The sequence below is a fragment of the Neophocaena asiaeorientalis genome, unplaced genomic scaffold (genome assembly GCF_003031525.2).
Source record: "Neophocaena asiaeorientalis asiaeorientalis breed wild unplaced genomic scaffold, Neophocaena_asiaeorientalis_V1.1 scaffold268, whole genome shotgun sequence".
Taxonomy (NCBI): domain Eukaryota; kingdom Metazoa; phylum Chordata; class Mammalia; order Artiodactyla; family Phocoenidae; genus Neophocaena; species Neophocaena asiaeorientalis.
The window spans coordinates 4,234,547-4,256,365 of record NW_020173979.1 but is presented as its reverse complement, the minus strand read 5'-3'; the positions used below and the strand labels follow the sequence as shown (position 1 = coordinate 4,256,365).

At 34.2% G+C, this 21,819-nt stretch overlaps 1 protein-coding gene across 2 annotated transcripts in view; it reads left to right on the top strand.

Annotated features, from left to right (window-relative positions):
• The window catches only part of RANBP17 (RAN binding protein 17), a 312,232-nt gene that overhangs the window by 22,280 nt on the left and 268,133 nt on the right, over positions 1 to 21,819 (top strand). The window contains exons 4-12 of one of the 2 annotated variants that reach the window (XM_024753433.1): positions 271 to 437; positions 3,880 to 3,945; positions 8,918 to 9,022; positions 10,414 to 10,579; positions 13,551 to 13,624; positions 15,846 to 15,965; positions 17,743 to 17,889; positions 18,423 to 18,595; positions 20,621 to 20,814. In XM_024753433.1, the coding sequence (XP_024609201.1) occupies positions 271 to 437; positions 3,880 to 3,945; positions 8,918 to 9,022; positions 10,414 to 10,579; positions 13,551 to 13,624; positions 15,846 to 15,965; positions 17,743 to 17,889; positions 18,423 to 18,595; positions 20,621 to 20,814 (1,212 nt within the window). The remainder of the gene's footprint in view (positions 1 to 270; positions 438 to 3,879; positions 3,946 to 8,917; positions 9,023 to 10,413; positions 10,580 to 13,550; positions 13,625 to 15,845; positions 15,966 to 17,742; positions 17,890 to 18,422; positions 18,596 to 20,620; positions 20,815 to 21,819) is intronic. The other variant, XM_024753434.1, reaches the window with a different exon arrangement.

Here is a 21,819-nt window from a genome sequence, read left to right as displayed (position 1 = left end):
TCACCTAGTGTTTCTTTCTGAATGAAATTATGCAAAAATGAAAGTGACATTCGCATTATACTCATATTATCCCCTAATATATCAATTGAATTGGAACACATTTGCTTTTTCCAAATAACCCTTATAGGAGAACTGACTATATAAATAAGTACATATCTTGGAGAAAGGGATTAACTTTTTGTCAAAGAATGTGTTGTCATCACTACCTGTTTTTACATTATTCGCATTAAGTTACTGAATAGTCCAAATGATCACAATATTTTTTTACAGGAAACTACATTCTTAATTATGTGGCATCACAACCCAAGCTGGCTCCCTTTGTCATCCAAGCTCTAATTCAAGTCATTGCTAAAATTACTAAATTGGGGTGGTTTGAGGTTCAGAAAGACCAGTTTGTCTTCAGAGAAATTATTGCTGATGTGAAGAAGTTTCTTCAGGTAAGAAGGCATTATTACATTATAAGAACATCAGTAGTTGTTTTTTTGGTTTAGAAAACTGCTTTTCTTAAAGTTAAATTGTTTGTTTTGTGGCTACCAGAACCATATTAATTATGGTTTATTATTTATCCTCTGGAGCCTGTATTTTTTATTGCCAGGAAAAGAGGATCATGTCATATAACTTCCAAACCAGAAGAATGCAAATTATAATGTTTTATAATTTCAAAAATATATGTTGTCATTTGTAACCACGTGTGTCTTTGTATTGCATATATGCAAAACATGTATATAATGTTTTTCATGTATTATCTAATTTAATGCTAATTACATCTCTGTGAAGGGAATTACATTTTGTAAATGAGAAGACTGAGGCTTAGAAAAGTTAGGTAATTTGTATAGGATTGCATAGTGATCTAGTAAAGCATAGCGCTTGTACTTCAACAGGTTTTCTAACTTAAGATATATATATTTAAAAATTTTTTACATTATACCACATTGAGTCATACTAAATTCTCAAGAATGTTTTTAACCTAAATGATTAAAGTTATAACATACTCACATTTAACTTACACAAATTCAGGTATTTGGACTGAAAAGGAAAAAAAAGAAAGAAAGAAAAGAAAAAAGAAAAGCAAGAGGACACTAATTTAAACTGTGCCAGTGATTCCACTTGCCATTCCACATAGTATTTTATGTTGTGGGGTGTGATATGGGAAACTTAAATCTGCTCTTTTCTGTTCCTGTATGCCTCTTAGGATGACCATCATGCCCTGCTCAGTATGATTCAGATATTTAAAGATACATACTTTTTCATGCAAATGTTATCCCTAATCGCAAGAAAAGTACCTTAGTTGGTGCTCTGCCGAAGAGGCAGTGATCTGTTACAGTTCTCAAGGAAAAACTGGCAGTTTGGATTAATAGATGTTCAGTGTTGGTTTATTGGCAATTAGGGGGCCTTTTGGACTTTCTGAGATGTTATTGCTTATACAGTAACTGTCAGATTTAATCCCTATGTAAGATGTAACTCCATCATACATTGTAATGCTAGAAACCTCAGAATATGAAACACTAGACTATTCTGCTTCTCTTTTATTCATATTGTTAAAATCCTGGTTAACAAATATTTGATTATCTAAAATATCACAAGAATAAGTGTATTTTTAGCCCTGAGGAGATCTGCTGTGGGACAGAGGGATAATTTATTCAGTGACACATGAGTTTCTCACTTTATAGTTGTGCATATAATTTTGACTAACACAATAGCACCCCTCTCTTGTCCTTTACTAAGATTGTACACAGCTCATCAAGAATCCACACACACACTCACTGTAAACAAGAATAGACTTCAGAGTTCTTTTAAAATAAAATCAAGGTTGAAAACTGAATGAAATGAAATCATTCTTGTTGGCTAACATTTCTCAAGCTCCCTTTTCAATGACTGATAAGTTGAGCTTAAGTTGGGCTTTAGTGTGCTTTTGTCAGTTTTGGAAGACCAGAAGAAACAGAAAATGTTTTCTCTTCAAAGTTTATTACAGTATCACAAAAAAAGCACTTGCTTTCTGGGTATATGACTTAACCTAACCTTCAGTCATGAGAAAGACAACTGACTTAGTGTTTTAGTACTCTAAAATAGTACCGCATGGTTCCTTTGGTTAATAACAGCTTCTGTGAATTTTGTACTAAAAATTATTTTAAATTTGTTAAATTTTTAATGGCCTGAAATTTTGTATATCTTCTTTTCTCTGTTATTGTAACCTTATTGCTGTCATACTTCTAACATTTACACGCCTCCTTTCTACATACCTACCCAGGAGATACTACTGTCATCTAGGACAGTGCTATTCAGATTGCTGGTTCACAGCAAGATAAGGGGTTTATGTCAGAATGTAAATCAACGTGGTGCTTCCGTCATCGAGAGAGACTTGCTATGAAAAATATGCCAGCTGAACTGAACAGTGTACTTAGTGACTTATCTGTTTTATATTTTGGTGCAAACTCTTTTGTCATGGACCAGTATCAAACCATTCTCAGATTAGAATCGAATTTGCAGACTACCAGCAGATTCATGGACTAACAGTTGGTCAGGGAACGACATGTTAAGGAGCATTGGCCTGGTTTACACAGAAGATGGATGCTTCAGTAATGTGAAATCTGTAGTTTATCATAGAGTTCCGATTGTCCTAAAGGGCCATAAAGAATTAAAATGCAAAAATTGGACTTCCCTGGTGGGGCAGTGATTAAGAATCCGCCTGCCAATGCAGGGGATACGGGTTCGATCCCTGGTCCGGGAAGATCCCACATGCCACGGAGCAACTAAGCCCGTGCACCACAACTACTGAGCCTGTGCTCTAGAGTCCACGTGCTGCAACTACCGAGCCCACGTGCCGCAACTACTGAAGCCCGCGCGCCTAGGGCCCATGCTCCACAACCAGAGAAGCCACCGCAATGAAAAGCCCGCGCACCACAACGAAGAGTAGCCCCCGCCCGGCACAGCTAGAGAAAGCCCGTGCACAGCAACAAAGACCCAGTGCAATCAAAAAAAAAAAAGCAAAAATTATGGATGTTTCTTTTATTTTTTTATTCTGAGATAATTTGAATTTAATTATACCTAGTGACCCAGTGTTAGTGAAATTCTGTGATAGTTAGAAGGAATGACCAGCTATAAAATTAAGGCTTGAAAAGTGTATCATCTGTACTGCTTTTTTAAAATTATTATACTATAATTGGATGTTATATTTTTTTATTTTCATACTTCCAATGTGATTTTGCAGTTGAGTAATTTGTTAGTGATGTGTGTATAAAATCTGAATTTTGATTTGAAGGAAGTTATTGAGATTAAATTGGAAGCTGATTACATTAAAACATCGTACTGTATTGATAGTCATGTATTTACTCAGTGCATTGGGCAGTTCACAAGCCTTCATTATAGATCCTTAGTAAATGCATATACGTGCACTATTAAATAATATTAAAAGGGCATAAGTGATCTTATCTGGTATTAGGTTGAGGGATTTAAATTAGTTCCTAAGTTATTAATTATTTACTGAATGCATCTATCTTCAAGCAAATTTACAGAGCTAAAAATTGTTTTTTGTTCTTTCTTATTCATGGCCTTATGAAAAGGATTAAACTACACTCCTGTATTTTGAGGTTTAGTTTATTGTAAGTCCTACATGCTGAAAACATTTTATAGAGAGTATCATGTAGTTCTAAGGTAGGTGAGCTTTTTTCCCATTCAACTCTATACCTAAATTTATCCTTCAAAAAAATGAGCTTGACATTATTTGTGGACCTCATAGTGATTTTTCTATATATTTTAATAGATCTATTTTAAGAAAATGTGATGTTTCAGTAGTTAATTACTTGTAAATGTTACCTGGTTTACACATTAAGAACCAATCATTTGTCTCCATTTAGGCTAAACTTGTTTTTTTCTCCAAAGGGTACTGTGGAACACTGCATAATAGGAGTAATAATCCTCTCAGAATTGACTCAGGAAATGAACCTGGTAAGCCTTTCCATCTAATGGTGACATGAAGTTTGCTAGGTAATGTCATTTCTTTGATGTAAAATCTTTGTGTGGCTTAGAACTCTGAATAAGCAAGTCTTTTTTTTTGGGGGGGGGGGGTGTCTATTTTATTAGTGGGATAATCAAGTATTGGAACACTTTTACTGTTACTGAAAATGACAGTAACAATATAAAGTACTACAAAGAACAGGAAATTAGACATGGTCCTCTCTCCATGGCAATTGGAGGATCGTCCTTTTATCCTCTGTATATATAGTAATATACTAATCATAAAAATAAATTATACGCAAAAGTGGAACAAGCCTTTATTTGCTTACACAAAAAAGACAAGCAGTTTAGCAGTTTGGTAAATTGATTCTCAATAATGGATACACAGCCTGACTCAACAAAGAACAGGATACTTGGCACTTTGCTACTTGTTAGCATGGGTTTCACCCATACAAGGAGAGTTTGCAGAAGCTATGCTTACCCCCCACCAACACCTTTATGAACTCAGCAGCTGAGCACATCGTCACCCGCTCCTGTTCATTTTTGTATTTAACATGGTTCTAAACAGGACAAAAGCAGAAGTTGGGTTTTACATGGAATAATGTTATAATAAAGGGGAATTTATTGTTTATATTTAAGAACTTTTATCATCTTTTTTTAAAATTGAAGTACAGTTGGCGTACAATATTAGTTTCAGGTGTATAACATAATGATTTGACATTTATACATATATATATATATGTATATATATATGAATTGATCACCACATAAGTCTAGTAACCACCTGTCACCAAAGTTATTAAAATATTATTGACTATATTCCTCATGCTGTACATTATATCCCCGAGACTTATTTATTTTATAACTGGAAGTTTGTACCTATTAATCTTCTTCACCTATTTCATCCAGCCCCCATCCCCCTCCTCTCTGGCAACCACCAGTTTGTTCTCTGTATCCGTGAGTCTTTCTGTTTTGTTTTCTAGATTCCACGTATAAGTGAAATCAGATGGTATTTGTCTTTCTCTATCTGACTTACTTCACTTAGCATAATACCTTCTAGGTCCACCCATGTTATTGCAGACAGCATGATTTCATTCTTTTTTAATGACTGAGTAATTCCATTGTGTGTATTTATACTACATACTCTATTCATTGATCTATTGATAGACACTTAGGTAGCTTCCATATCTTGGCTATTGTAATTGATGTTGCAGTGAACATAGGGGTGCATATATCTTTTTGAATTAGTGTTTTTGTTTTCTTTGGGTAAATACCCAGAAGTGGAATTGCTGGATCATATGGTAGTGCTATTGGGTTCTCCAAAAAGTTCGTTTGGGTTTTTCCACGGAAAAAACCCAAACGAACTTTTTGCCCAAAAAAAAAAAAAATCTTATGGAAAAACCCAAACAAACTTTTTGCCCAACCCAATATTTTTAATTTTTTGAGGACCTTCCATACTATTTTCCATAGCAGCCATACTAATTTACATTCCCACCAACAGTGCACAAGGGTTCCCTTTTTGCCAGGTCCTTGCCAATACTTATTTGTTGTCTATTTAATAATAGCCATTCTGAAAGACATGAGGTGATATCTCACTGTGGTTTTGATTTGAATTTCCTTGAGGATTAGTGATATTGAACATTTTTTCATATGTCTGTTGGCCTTCCGTGTGTTTTCCTTAGAAAAATGTCTATTCAGGTCCTCTGCCTGTTTTTTATTCAGATTTTTTTTTGATACTGAGGGTAGGGAAGTTTTCAGCAATTATGGCTTCAAATACATTCTGTGCTCTTTTCTTTCTCTCTTCTCCTTCTGGGACCCCTATAATAATGCAACTGTTAGTATGCTTGTTGTTGTCTTAGAGGTCCCTTAAGCTATCCTCATTTTTTAAAAACTTTTTTCTTTTTGCAGTTCCAATTGGGTTATTTCAACTACCCTGTCTTCCAGATTGCTGATCCATTCCTTTGCTTCCTCTAGTCTGCTGTTGATTCCCTCTAGTATATTTTTCATTTCAGTTATTGTATTCTTCAGTTCTTATTGGTTCTTTTTTATATTTTCTATTTCTTTGTTGAAGTTCTCACTGAGTTCATCCATTTGTCTCCCGATTTTGGTGAGCATCTTTATCACTTACTTTGAACGCTTTATCTGGTAAGTTGCTTATCTCCATTTTGTTTAGTTCCTTTCCTGGGGTTTTGTCTGATTCTTTCAATTGGAAGGTATTCCTTTGCCTCCTCATTGTGTCTGAGTCTCTGTGTTTGTTTCTATGTAGTAGGAGTATCAGCTACATCTCCTGGTCTTCAAACAGTGGTCTTAACGTAAAAGGGGTTCTGTGGGGCCCGGTGGTACCCTCTCCCTGGTCACCAGAGCCGGGTGCTCCAGGTGCTCCTCCTCCTTTGTGTGGGCTGTGTGTGCCCTCCTGTTGTGGTTGGGCCAAGATTGCTGCAGGCGTACTGGTTGTTGGGGCTGGTCCCGGCCCAGCTGGCTGAGAGGTCTGGCTCTGAGTGCTGCAGGTGGGCTGATGTGCTGATCTGTGGTTTTCTCGTTGTCTCATCTCAGGAAGCACATGATTTGATTTGTTACATCACTAATGATGTTCACTTTGGTCACTTGACTAAGATGGTCTCTACCAGGCTTCTCCAATTGTACATTTATTCTTTTCCCCTTTGTAAATAATGAGTATTTTGTGGGCAGGTAGTTTAAGACTCTGAAAATACCTTATTCCTCATTAAACTTTTAATTTATTCATTTATTATTTCTATCAGTTTGGATTCCTGGTTTCTAACTTTGTTTAATAGGTTATAGTTTGTTACTTACATTATATTTTGGTGCCCAAATTTTCCCAAATTTGGCCATTAGGAACCCTTTCAGGCTAGCATCTCTGTTCATTTGACATTTATTCACCATCCTTTGAACATTTTCTTACTTTCTGTCACAAGATGTTCCACGCTTATCTTGTGTAGAACTAGGTACCTTTTGAAGAAAGCTTCAAGCTCTGAAGTGTGATTTTGACTTTGTATGGTAAAAAATACATGGCTTCTGTGGAGACATTTTAGTTAGCCTAATTTTAGAGCATTAACAACTTCAACTAGCATTTCTTAAGTACTTCTGAAACAGGCAATAGGGAGATCTACAATGCATAATGAAAATCAAATACAGTTGTCAAATGTGAGCCAGGTAAATTCATGTAGGGTCAATAACAGGATGTATCTTCTAAGAAAAAGATCTAAACTTGAGGTTTCTTAAAAATTTAGAATTATATGTTACCATGCTTTTGTAGAAGCTAAGTCTAGTATTCCTGCAGTATATTCAAAATATAATCATCAAGAAGTAAAATATTCTTTGCCTACATGGTAGAGACATAGTTATGCAGTAGAAAATGGATGCATAATCCCTCTTATCAAAAAATTTGGATATCTAAATAAATAACCCAAGTAGAATGAGCATGTATGCCTTGAAGATAACTCTGAAATAAGACCTGGATTTGTGTTTTAGCTCTATTGCCTGCTGCTTTGTCCAAACTTCTTAATGTCTTTAAACTTACATATCACTATCTGTAAAGCAATCATGACACTTTCCTTGGGTCTTATTAAGATTAGATAAGTTACTAGCACAGGTCCTAGTACATACAAGTACTCAGTAAACCCAAGGTTCTTCCCTCAGTGTTATAGATATGGTGTGCCTGTGAGCTTTAATTTTCTTGTATGTGAAAAGAGAATAATATATATCTCACAGGTTTGTTTTGAGGATTTAGTGAAATAATATGTGAAGAGTACATAAGTTGAGATTATAATGCTGTATGCTATTATTAATTTGTATTAAGGAGAAATTTTTATATATTGAGGGAAACTGAAGAGACAGACCAATTGAAGGAGAGAGAGATGGACGTTTGATTTAAAAGAAGGGGGAAATGCTGGAAATGCTAACTTGAATCTTACAGAGTGGGTAGAGATTCCAGTAACTGCTTTCTGTAATCACTTTGGACTTCTGTTATGTTTCATGTTTCTATAAGTAAATGTGGTATTTAAGTATAATATGATGGAGCTTAGGAAGTGTCAGATAATCAATTTTGATCTCACTACTTTTTTCAAATCTATAAATATCAGGAAGGAAAATGGTTTATTTTCATCTTTCAGATACCAAAATGAATGCTATAGCCACTGTAGCCTGTGGTATTAATAATTGTTTGGGTATCAGATTTCAGCTTTGTTTGCTGTTTCCTAGTGATAAATGGAAATATTAATGGTACTAATAGTATAGTTTTTGCCATATTATATTTTAGATTAGAGGCTCAAGAACTAGTCTTAGTAAACTTATTCTTAAAAATTATTTTTTATTAACTAATAAAATATTCAGGGGGAATATACTGTTATGTAGTAAATCAAATTTCTGATTATTTATAATTTATGCCTTGGTTTTTTTTTTTAGAATATCAAAATACATGAATCAGTGACATATCTGATATATATAGAAATGTCACTTTCATATAGAAGAATCTTTCTGTAACTGGTTCAGTTTGCTGATTCACAGAATGTTAGAATTTGAGGATTATGTCAGAGATTTCCCATTTCATAGGTGGAGCCTGAGGAACAGGGAAGCTGTTACTTGCCTAATGTGAAATATGATACATGACTCAGGAGTTGATAGTATCTATTATTTTCTAATCTGTGTTTATATTGCCTCTGAAAGTATGATCAATTCTGCTTTTCAATTTTGGCATCAGTATAGTTTGTAGAGAGAGCACTGAATTAAAACAATACAGAAACTTGGGTTCTAGTCGTGGCTCTGCCATTATTAGCTCTTTGAGTAACCTTAAACAAATCACTTATACTAGTAGATTTTTAAAAGCTCTTTTAGCTCTATACTTTATGATTCTTTAATCATTATTTTCATTCCTTTTCTTACATAGTAAATTTTTGCTTTGCTGTTTGGCAAGTCTGGTTAAATAAATTCATCTTGAACTTTTTAGGTTGATTATTCTAGACCTTCAGCAAAACACAGGAAAATAGCTACCTCATTTCGTGACACTTCTCTTAAAGACATTTTAGTGCTAGCATGCTCTCTTCTAAAAGAGGTAAGTTACTTAATAATTCAGCATCCTGTTTCAGAAGAATTTCAGATGAATTCCCCTGTGCCCGTTTAATTTAAGTACAAATTAATTTGCACAAATCTATAAGCGGTTCCAAAAAATTCACTTTTATTTAGTCGGGATATAATAAAGTAAGATCCAAAGGGAATTTAGTAACTTGTCTTTAGACAGTAGTTTCATTATCTTCCTACCGTAGATTACTTATTACAGAAGCTATTTGAGACTTAGTTTCTGTATTGCCCTGCCCATATTTTAATGGGGTGCAGATGAACAATGAAATGACGGCAAGTTTTCCTAATTCATCATTTCTCAATATTTTTTCAGAGTTGAGCCAAGATAGTTGACTTTAATAATTTCTTTAGGAAATAATATTTTCCCATTTGCTACTTAGTGCCCTATTGAACATTAGTATGTTCATAGTATGATTCATAATTATATTGTGTTCTCTTGTAATATAGGGACTCCCTCATTCTACTCAAGCTTGTTAATTGGTGTAGTAGAGCATTTCCCAAAGTATGTTCCACTAATCACTAGTTTCTACTTATTTAAATTCTGTGATATAGTAACATGGTAACTGCCACACTAGGCCAGACTGAAAGTTCCTCTATTGAAAAATTTTTCTTTTAGTATGAAAAATTTTAACATATATACAAGAAGATCGAATAGTATAATAAACTCCCTTAGACCCAGCAACCAGATAAGCATTAACAACTCGTGACCAATCTTGTTTCATCTCTATCCTTAACTAACCACTTTATTTCTTTCTGTGTTTTTCTTGAAGCAGAATCCCAAGCTTCTTATCATTTCCTCCACAAATATTTCACATTGTATCTCTAGGAGATATAATCTGTTCTGGTTGTGTCAGAATGAACATTTTGAGGGGGTCGGGATTGTTCTCCAGGAGCTTGTGAGCGTCCTCCCACATTCAGACAGCTCTGAGAACCTTTGTTAGCTGAATGTGTATCATTTATGCATGAAGCTCCCCTACTTTTTCTTGAAGAATATTATATTTTCAGCTTGTTCCAATTGCTCCTTTGAGCTAACGAATCCTGTACATTTATACATTTGTGCTGTGTAAAGTATTTGTCCTAAAGTTACTTCCTACAACTTTAGAAGGTGATCTCCAGTATGCAGTTAAATATGAAAGGTTTTAACCCCATTTTACAAGATTAAATTTGAAAATTTAATCTATTATTGTAGATTTTTGTTGATAGTGCTATTACAGTTTTTTCCTGATATATACAACATAACTATGCAAATTCTTTTTTTTTTAACTAATTTTAATTTGGAACTGAAGAATTATTTAAATTAGTTGACTAAAATTCTTTTAATTGACATATGTCATAATGTTTCATTTGACTCTGAACCTCTTTCAGGTGTTGGCCAAGCCTTTAAACCTTCAGGATCAAGGTCAACAAAACCTAGTAATGCAAGTCTTGAAACTGGTCCTCAACTGCCTTAACTTTGACTTCATTGGCAGTTCAGCAGATGAATCTGCAGATGATCTTTGCACAGTACAGATTCCAACAACTTGGAGAACAAGTAAGAAAAAAGTTTAGTGTAAGGAATGGTCAACATAAAATACACAGGATTAGCAGTATAGTTGCTTTATGTGCAATTATCTCTGTTTTTTACCTGGCAATCAAAAAGTTCAAAAAAATTTGTAACCTAAGGTAGCTGCTGATACCCAATGTTGAAATCTGTTTTCCTCAGTTCATATCATAGTAACCTCTGTATTTTGATTTTGGAAAAAAGAAAAGACAACTCTAGAGTTGGAGGATGACAAGTTTAGGTGGGGAAATGAAGAGCTCTGTTTTGAAATTTTCAGATAAACAGTAGGAGAGGATATAACACTTGGCAGGAGATATCAACATATTTTTCAAAGTTATAAAGAGAATGAATTAGAGTAGCTAATTTAGCAGAGCAGAATTGCAATTTACTTTGTTACAGAGAAGGACACCAAAAAAGAGCAAACTCAACTTGCTCTCACACATCCCAGAAAGATGATGGCAATAGGGCTTTCCTATTGAAGTCAGAGGTAGGGAATTGGGCTGAAAGGACTTGGTAAAAAGTCTATGTTCTGCACAGACACCCCCGGGATCTTCTGTGCCACCTCTGTGCAGCTCTGTGACTGCCCTTTTCCCTTCCTTCCCTATGTGTACTTCCCTCTAGATTCCCAAGACCAGAGCTTTTTTCTCTTGAGAAATTAAACTGGAGAGGTTTCTCATTCAGGGGTATCAGATATAGTAGAGAAACACCATACATTTGGTGAAAACTTCTAATATGGAAGTCAGAGACTAAAAGAATTAAAAGGGACTTTGTATCTTGATAGTAGTGATGAATGCATGAACCAACACATGTAGTAAAAATTGCACAGACTAAATACACATACACACACACACACACACGAGTACATGTAAAACTGGGAAAGCCAAATAAGATTGGTGGATTGGATTTTATCAGTGTGCCTTCTTGATTGTGATATTGTGCTTTAGTTTTGCAAGAACTTACCATTTGGGGAAATGGGGTAAACAATACATGGGATTTCTCTGTATTATTTCTTGCAACTGCATATAAATCTAATTATCTCAAGAAATCTTTTTTTAAAAAGGGAGAGTTAGTAGAAACAGAGACAAAGTGAAGAGTCGAAGTAAATTTCAAAAAGGTTTAATTGCTATCCTCAGTTAAGAAAAGGTAATGCATTCCTGAAACATGAATAGGATATTGTTTCAAAAACGGAAGTTAAGACAGTGTTCCAGATATACAAGTTGCCCAAATAAAACATTCAGTAAAGGAATTGGAAGATAAAGCTAAGGAAATATCCCAGAAAGTAGAACAAAAAAAGCAAGAAGAGATTTGATAGAAAAAAATGCAAGAATATTAAAGCATGAAACTAGGAAGCTTGACATCTGGCTCTTAGGAGTTCAAGAAAGGACAGGAAAAAACAGAAGGCAATTTGCAAACAATACCAAAAAAAAATTCTCAGCAATGAGATACATAAATTTTCACATTGAAAGATCCCATAAGTACCCAACATAATAAATGAAAAAAAATACACTAAGCTTCATAATCATGACATTTCAGAATAACAAGGACAAAGAGAACCTAAAATCTACCGGAAAGAAAGTCACCTACAAAGGATTGGGATCAAGAATGGTATTAGAGGGCTTCCCTGGTGGCGCGGTGGTTGAGAGTCCGCCTGCCGATGCAGGGGCCACGGGTTCGTGCCCTGGTCCGGGAAGATCCCACATGCCACGGAGCGGCTGGTCCCGTGAGCCATGGCTGCTGAGCCTGCGCGTCTGGAGCCTGTGCTCCGCAACGGGAGAGGCCACAACAGTGAGAGGCCCGCGTACCACAAAAAAAAAAAAAAGAATGGTATTAGATTTCTCAACAGTAGTACTGGAAGCTAGAGGACAATGGAGTAATATCCTCAGACTTCTGAGTGAAAATAATTTTCAAACTAGACTGAAATTACCAAGTATAAGAGAATAAAGATATTTTTAGACATGTAAATCGTTCTGAAATTTAGCCCTTACGTACTTGTTGTTATGAAACTACTTGATATACAAGCAAGAAAATGGAGGATATGGAGTTGAAGAAAGCTTTAACACAAGATGACAATCAGCAGACATAAAAAGGAGATAATTATGTAACACATTTTGGAACAGCCACTCTAAGTTGAAGAAGGCTCCAGGAGGAAGGGGTAGGAAAATGGAAGTGATAGGTTATTTGATGCTATTGACCAGGTGGAAAATGGCATGAAGAACATTTTGCAAATCTGTCAGAACATTTGGAAAGAATTAATGACAGATATCGATCTACACAACTAAGCACAGAAAAGATGCTGTGATTAAATCCAGGGAGTATTGGAAATGTGATATAATCATAGTATACTTGGCTTAGCGGTTAACATTATTTACCTAGTCATAATAAAGTAAACACTTAGAATTGATTTAATTCCAAATTGTTATAACAGTGGATGGATTTTTGAGAGAGGATGGATTGTAGAAAGAGTGGTGGGAGTAGAGGGGAGAGTGTACCGTAACAAGGTCATTTGAGACCTAAAATAAAATAGTCAAAGACATGTAATACAGCATGTAATTTGGAAACATGTATTTAAATATAGCTAAGAGTTGAAAGGCAGTTGGAATGGAGTAGGGTACAGCTGTTTTTTACTATATACTTTTTAGTACTATTTACTTTTTTATACTATTTGAATTTTTAAATGTTTTTATTACCTTAATATAAATGAAAATAGTGAGAAGGTTCTCTCAATAGGAACTGTAGGTGCTACATGGAAATAAGGAACATCTTAGCTAATTAATTTTTATCTTTGTATTATTCCATATTTCAAAGGAAAATAGCTAGGAATTAAAAAGGAATTAAGCCTAACTGCAAGGAAAGATTGGCCACATGCAGAGGTCTTGGAGTTCTTGGTTTGTATGATAATGTCTTACTATGTGAAGATCACTGAATTGAAAGTAATGGTGTTAGAATTTTTTTTTTTTTCCAGTTTTCCTGGAACCAGAAACATTGGATCTTTTCTTTAATTTGTATCATTCACTTCCACCACTCCTATCTCAGTTAGTAAGTAAAACTCATTCATTATTTCATTAAAAAGTACCTGTGATATTTATCTAAGGGTGGTACATATTTATTTATATTCTTGATTAGGTTTACCTCTCATAAGAGATTCTTACATCATCTGGGATTTATATTACGTAAGCTATTTGTCAGTTTCTATTTATAGTCCATAGTTCCCGTCATTTCACTGGTGAGCCCAAAACCCGTAACTGGTGATTTTGTTCCTGCCTGTAGCCAAGACAACCTATCAACCTCTAAGTATCTTTTTTCCTACTCAGTCCCCCCCAGCTCTTCTTCTGGGCCTCAGTCCAGTAGTTTGCCACCCCACCTGTTACCTTCCCTTTTCTTAACCTCTCTAACTCTTTCTCCACTTTGCTTGGCTCCATGTCAGGCTTGCCATGTGGCCCCCATCAGATATCTCCAAATGAGAAACAAAGGGGATCTGCTCACTTGATTTTGTGCTCATCACTCCAGCTGTTCATTTATTTTTTGAATCAGATTCTGTTGTGTGCTAAAAGATTCTTGAAACTCTTTGGTTATAGTATGGAACTTTGAGACTCTGTATCCCATCTTTGTGGAATCTAAAACAGAGACCAGGCAAGATTGAAAAAAAAAAGAAAGTTGTTAGCTTAATATCTAAGCTTGTAGAAGTGAAGTTGGGGAATTCTTATATTGCCATTTCCTGAAAAAAGATGTTCCATATTTAAAGTACATATCAGCAGTATGTTTGTTTAGATGTGTTATCACCTAGGAGGGAGGAATAGGTTCACAAAAATACTCCCTCCCTTTCTTAGAAAACATGTTTGCTCTCAAATCGAGGGTTTTAAGGTGGTGGTTTTTAAACTGGGTTTCACAGGACACTCATGTTTCCAGGTGGTGCCACAGAACTTCAGCCTCTGTCTTTTAACCAGAATAGTCTTGTTTTTAGTTGTTTAAAAACCATGGTTTCAGAAAGTACAGTTATGTTTTGGGATAAAACAAACAAGCTACTGGTGCTTAAAAGTAGATTGGAAAGCAACTGCTTTAAGAGAATGTAACTGACATTTATTGGGCATGCCCTATCCTATGATGCTTATGTCACTTCATCCTCACAGTGGCCCTGCAAGGTAAGTATTGTTACCTTCACTATGTAGACAAGGAAACAGATCCAGAATGGCCTAGGTGACTTCCTTCAGGGCAGTGAACTAAATTTTGGAGTTGAGATTCAAACCCAGGTGGTTTTGGCCCCAAACCCCTGGATATTTTTATTACGCTAGTGGTTCCTGAACCTTCTACACATCAGAAGGGAGTTTTGTTTTTTGGGTTGTTTGCTTGGTTTTTGTTTTTAACATTAAGGACTGTGGCAAACAGAGTAACATCTAAAAAGACTATCCTCTGATTTTTGTCCCTATTCTCACCCTTGCCAAGAGAGCCAGACAGTTTGTGTGAAATCTCCTAACTGGAATATTTAAATATTGACAAATAATTCTTTTTTTTTTTTTTTTTTTTTAAAGTGGGCAAGTTTACATATGTGGGCCAGTTTGGCCTGAAAGTTGCCAGTTTTGGGCCTCTCACTTAATGAACAAACAGGCTTCAGTGGGTTCCAGTAGTAGAATTAAGAACCCGAGAAGTGAAATTGACTGATAAAGTATTAACTTCAGAAAGATAACTAGGCCGCAGACACTTTGCAGGAATTTTTATAGGGTATCTGACTTTTTCAGCAGCATTTTCCAAATTGTTCCTCAAGATACTAATAAATGGTGTGGGCAAGATGTTTTATCACCAGATAAATTTGGGACATGCTGAATTAAGTAAAGTTAAAGATTTTTTTCCCACTTGCAGGATACCACAGTGCATATTGTACAGTAGTTCCCAAATGTATTCTACAACAAAACCATATTTTCTTTTTGGTGAAACACCTGGTTCGTTGGTTTACAAACAGATTAGGCATCAAAAGCAATTGGGAGCCTTTGAGTGTATGCAGGTCCCGGCTCTGCTCTGGTGTATTTAATATATACAAAAATATTAGAGGAATTTTACACAGAAATAGGAATTCTAGTGGTGGGATTGACGGGTTTTGGGTGGTGGTAATTATTGATGATGTTTAGCTTTCATTGTTTTTGGAATCTATAACACTATTTTATCATTAAAATTAAAAAAATTTAAATGTAAAGAATAGTGTTCCTTACATGTGGCCTTACATTAATTTTAAAGTTGAAATGAATTTTGTTGTTCCTGTTTTTAGGCACTTTCATGTTTAGTTCAGTTTGCTTCTACAAGAAGGTCCTTATTTAGCAGTCCTGAACGTGCCAAGTACCTTGGTAATTTAATCAAGGGAGTAAAAAGGATACTTGAAAACCCTCAGGTATTTTTGAAGTAATTTAATTAATATTTACCATATTTAAATACAGTTTTTCTGCTGAAAGGTGCATAATAAACTTATGACTTTATTACGATTCTGGAAGAAAATAAGTATCATATTCTACTTTCTTGGATCTCATTTGTAGTATAAATGGGCAGCTTTGAAAAATGAATGTTTTCCTGACTGACTGCTACGTTGTTCTTTTTATTTTTCCTGTTCTTTTAGGTAAATATGAATAGAGGTTGTATACCTTATTATGCTTCTGCTTTCTACCATTGTACTTTCCTTGCATTTCTTAAATTACTGAAGTGATTAATTCAGTCATATCTACCTTCTAAACTAGAAGACAGTATAAATCTGGATGTTAATATTGGAATAAGTGGCTTTAAATTATGAATATCTTTTTTGCCCTCTTGTGGACAATAAAAATTTGTAGATTTTTAAATCTACTCTCTATGTTAACTGCAAATCTTCAGTGGCAGTGTTCATTTCAGAGAATTGCACAGCCATTATAAATTAGTGATTTTGGATGCCTAGATAAAATTTGTTTCACTTTTGGTTTAAAATATCTGTAATGAAAGTACAAATATTAAAAGGTTAAATGATGATTTAAGGAGGTTTATCTAAGTCTCTTGGTTATTAATAACTTAGGGGGGACATATAATATCTATACATAAAAAAATGCTTACTCTATAAAGAACAGTTGTTTTTGCAGATTAAGTGGTATTTTATGTGTTGTGCATTAGTTTTATCTTTTCACTGTTGGCATAACTGTGAAATTTATGTGTTTTGCTGATAAATGGGATTTTTACCAATATATCGATACTTTAAAATTTTTAGTTGTTCAGCTCACTATCATCAGTCAATATGTGGAAGATAATATGCTAATATCAGATAATTCTCTTAATTGATTTTCCAGTATCCTCATGTTGATGGTTTATGGCTCTAAAAGTTAATTTGAATATTATATAGATTTTAGAATTATAAATATGTATTAAAAGACCCATGAATACAAAATATATTTTTAAATTAGTCCTTAATAATTAGAAACTATGTTATATTTTTTCATGGGTTGAAAGTTTTTACAAACTCTTTCACTATTAAACAGATACTGAAAGATACTTGAATTCTGTTTCATGCCAGCTATAGTACAGAGTTCTCAAACTATAAAGATAATAACATACATGTCCTATCTTCGAGGAGCTCACTGGGGGCACCTTTCTTGGTCTTCCCTTTTAAGCTGTCCTCCCCACGAAGTTACCTCTGTTTCTTGTAGTACTTTTGTTAAATTTTCTGCTCTACATTGCAGCAGTTTATTTGAATGTCTTAAGAGACAAGGACTTGCTTGAGGACATAATGCCTCTAGGTACTCAATAAATATTTGTTGAATTAAAAGATGTTTCTGTTATTTGTGGGTACACATTTAATGTAAGTCTAGTGGTATTGCTCTTTTCCAGGATTTCAAGAGCCCACTCTTATTTTCCATCTTAAATATTTTTCAGGTCTTGTATTGACTTCTATTTAAGTCACAAGATACACACTCTCTCTCCCTCTCTCTCCACCCTTTTCTGTCTCTTTTCTGTCTCTCATGCAAGTTTTTTTTGGGTAATATAGGGGTTCCCAAACATGACTTAGTCATCATGGTCAAAGTTTCCTCCAAAGCCTCTAGTTTGGATTCCTTATTATTAATCATTTATGACAACATTAAGTCCAGTAGGAATCATTTGGTTTTTTGTTGTTAAGTTTTTTAAAAAGCCTTTCTTTTTGTCTCATAATTTAGGGTTTGTCCAATCCAGGTAATTATCATGAATTTTGTCGATTTTTGGCTCGTTTAAAGACAAATTACCAGCTGGGAGAATTAGTTATGGTGAAGGAGTATCCTGAAGTTATCAGATTGATTGCTAATTTTACCATTACTAGCCTACAGGTAAATAAAAATATATAGTTGATGTTAAACTGTAGATAGTTTTAAAACACTTTCTTGGTAAGATTTGGTAGGGATTTTAAAAAACATTTATTAGAGCACTTTGCTAAAAATGTTCGTTGCAAGATTTTAGGTAAAAAACTTCTTTGTAACAAATTTTATAATAATAAAAATTTAGAGGCCATCTAAATATCTAATAATTAAAGACCGATTTGAGATGCTGTAGTAAAATCTATGTGGAGAAATAAAATAAAGTTTTACAGATTAGTTTTTGGAAAAAATTCTTTTTATAAGTTTGGGGGGAAGTTTTAAAACCATATTTTCCACATGATATCAACTCTGTGAAAAAATATTCCTGGAAAGATTAGAAGGAAGTTCACAAACATTTAACAGAATTTGCTATTTTAAATGTTCATTGGTTATAATCAGAATAAAAGTTTATTTTAAGCTGTATGTTTACTAATTTTGCCTCTCCATTTCTTATTCTAGGAAGACATAATGTCATTTTAAATAACGTTTGCTTTATTTTTTTGTAGCATTGGGAATTTGCTCCCAACAGTGTTCATTATTTATTAACTCTCTGGCAAAGGATGGTAGCGTCAGTTCCTTTTGTGAAATCAACTGAACCCCACTTATTAGACACTTATGCACCAGAAATCACGAAGGCCTTTATCACTTCTCGGTTGGAATCTGTTGCCATAGTTGTGAGGTATTGAAAACTAAATGTTTTTGTTGTATTTTCATCTTCTGCATCTTGGAATTTTTAAAAATGGAGGTATAATTTACCTATGGTAAAATTCACCTTTTTTAGTATACAGTTCTGTGAGTTCTGACAAGTGTATGCCGTTGTGTTTAACAGCACAATCAAGATATAAAATAGTTCCATCACCCCAAAAAGTTTTTTTAGGTTCCTTTGTAGTCAGACCTTTCCCCATCCTCAGCATCTGGCAACTATTGATGTTTTGTTCCCTAAGATTTTTGTCTTTTTTGGATGTTATTACATAAATGAAATCATATAGTATGTAGCCCTTTAGTCTGGCTTCTGTCACTTAGCATAATGCATTTGAGATTCTTCCATTTTGTGTCAGTAGTTCTTTACTTTTTATTGCTGAATAGTATACCATTTTATGGATATATCACATTATTAGTCCACTCACCTATTGATGGACATTTGGGTTCTTTCTGTTTTTGCCTTTATGAGTAAAATAGCTGTAAGTGTTCCTATACAGATTTTTGTATGAATTTAAGTTTTTATTTCTCTTGGATAAATTCCTAGGTGTGAGATTTCTGGGTTGCCTGGTAAGTGTATATTTTACTTTATAAGAAATTGCCAAACTATTTTCCAAAGTTGCTGTATCATTTCACATTCCCACCGGCAGTGTATGAAAAATCCAGTTGCTCTGCATCCTCACCAGCACTTGATATTGTCAGTTTTAAAAAATTTTAGTCATTCTAATAAGTGTGGTGCCTCATTGTGGTTTCAAATTGCATTCCCTTAATAACTAACAATGTTGAGGATCTTTTTATGTGCTTATTTACTATTTGTATATACTGTTTGGTAAAATGCCTGTCAAATATGTTCCCTTTTTTTTATTGGGTCGTTTATTTTCTTATCTTGCGATTAGAGAGGTCTGTATATTCTGGTCACAAGTCTTTTTATCATGTGTGTTTTGCAAATATTTTTTCCCAGTCCATTGCTTGCCTCTTCATTTCCTTAACAGAGTCTTGTAAAGAGCAGGAGTTTTAAATTTTAATGAAGTCCAATTTATCCTTTATTTTTTTCTTCTAGAGGTTTTATAATTTAAATTTAGGTCCATAATCCATTTTGAGTTAATTTTTGTATATGATATGAGGTTTAGACTCAATGTTATTTTTCTTTCTTTTTTTCCTTCTTGCATAGCAAAGACCAGTTATCCCCAACACCATTTGTGGAAAAGACTGTCCTTTCTCCATTGCATTGTCTTTACTCTGTTTTCAAAAATTAATTGACCACATATAGATGGTTCTATTTTTGGACTCTTTTCTCATTACTCTCTGTTTTTCTCCTTCTGCCAGTAGCCCCTGCCTTGAGTACTGTAGCCTTATAATAAGCTTTGAAATTAGGTAGTGTGAATTTTCACCTTGGTTTTCCCTTTTTAAAATTGTTTTGGCTCTTTTACTTCCTTTGCTTTTCTGTATAAATGTTAGAATCATCTTGTCAGTATCTACAAAAAAAAGTCCTGCTGGAGTTTTGACTAGAATTGCATTGAATTTGTAGATTAATTTGGAGGAAGAATTGACATCTCAGCAATATTGAGTCTTTTAGCCAATGAGCATGTTTATCTTTTATTTAGAGCTCTTCTGTGATTCCTTTCATCACTGTTTTGTATTATTCAGCCTTTAGATCTTACATATATTTAAGATTTAATTAGTGTTTTATGTTTTCTGGTGCCTTTGGAGATACTGTTTTTTAAACTTAAATTTCCAATTGTTCATGTTAGTATATAGTAATGAATTCTATATATTGATCTGTATTGCTAGCACCTTGGAAATACACTCACCTGTTAGTCCTAGTAGCTTTCTTGTGGTTCACATTTTCAAATATAGACATTTTATTTCTTACCTTACAGTCTATGTCTTTTATTTCTTTATCCATGATAGAATTTTTATTTAACATAAATAAAGCTTATTTGTGGTGAATAAAAGTACATCTCATTCTAACGTCACCTGCAATCCTTTTCTTATATATTTGCAGAGATAATTTAGATGATCCACTGGATGATACCGCCACTGTGTTTCAGCAGTTGGAGCAGTTGTGCACTGTTAGCAGATGTGAATATGAGAAGACATGCACTCTTCTTGTACAGTTGTTTGATCAAAATGCACAGAATTACCAAAAGCTTCTGCATTCAGCTTCTGGAATAACTGTGGACATGGCAATTCAGGAAGGTCAGTAAATTTTATATGACCATATAAATAATATAATAATATGGTATTATGTTGAATTTTAAGTAGCTTCATTAATCAATTTATTTAATAATTTTACTGCAACGTATTTTTGTTTATTTCCCCCAATTCTATTCCTCTAATAATCCATTAATTTTATTAACCTTCTGGGTATTTTGTTGGTTTGATGGTTTTAGTTCTTTATAAGATTCACAGGGAATATTTCTTTCTGGATTCACTATCAAAAAAAGCTGATAATGATCTTTGAGTAGAGTTTATTAACTTATAACTATCTTTTAACTAATCATGTTTCCCTCTTTGCTATATCTGACTGCAAATTCAGAGCCCCGTTTTAGCCAGTAAAAATTTTCCAAAGACCTCATCGTGGTTTTGCATTTGTTTATTTGCCTTCACCATGGCTTTATTTGATTATTATATTTCAATTTCTCAATTTCCTCTTTATTTTTCATTCTTTACTGAAGGAGGATTTATTTATTTCTGTATATTTCCTTAATACGAAAGGATTTTCAGGAACGTATGGAATTTACACTTTTCAGATTTTAAGTGGGATAACGTATGAGAATGGAACTAGCTATATACATTTCTTTTTTTTTTTTTTAACATCTTTATTGGAGTATAATTGCTTTACAATGGTGTGTTAGTTTCTGCTTTATAACAAAGTGAATCAGTGATACATATACATATGTTCCCATATCTCTTCCCTCTGGCGTCTCCCTCCCTCCCACCCTCCCTATCCCACCCCTCTAGGTGGTCACAAAGCACCGAGCTGATCTCCCTGTGCTGTGTGGCTGCTTCCCACTAGCTATCTATTTTACGTTTGATAGTGTATATATGTCCATGCCACTCTCTCACTTTGCCACAGCTTACGCTTCCCCTTCCCCATATCCTCAAGTCCATTCTCTAGTAGGTCTGTGTCTTTATTCCCATCTTACCCCTAGGTTCTTCATGACATTTTTTTTTCTTAGATTCCATATATATATGTTAGCA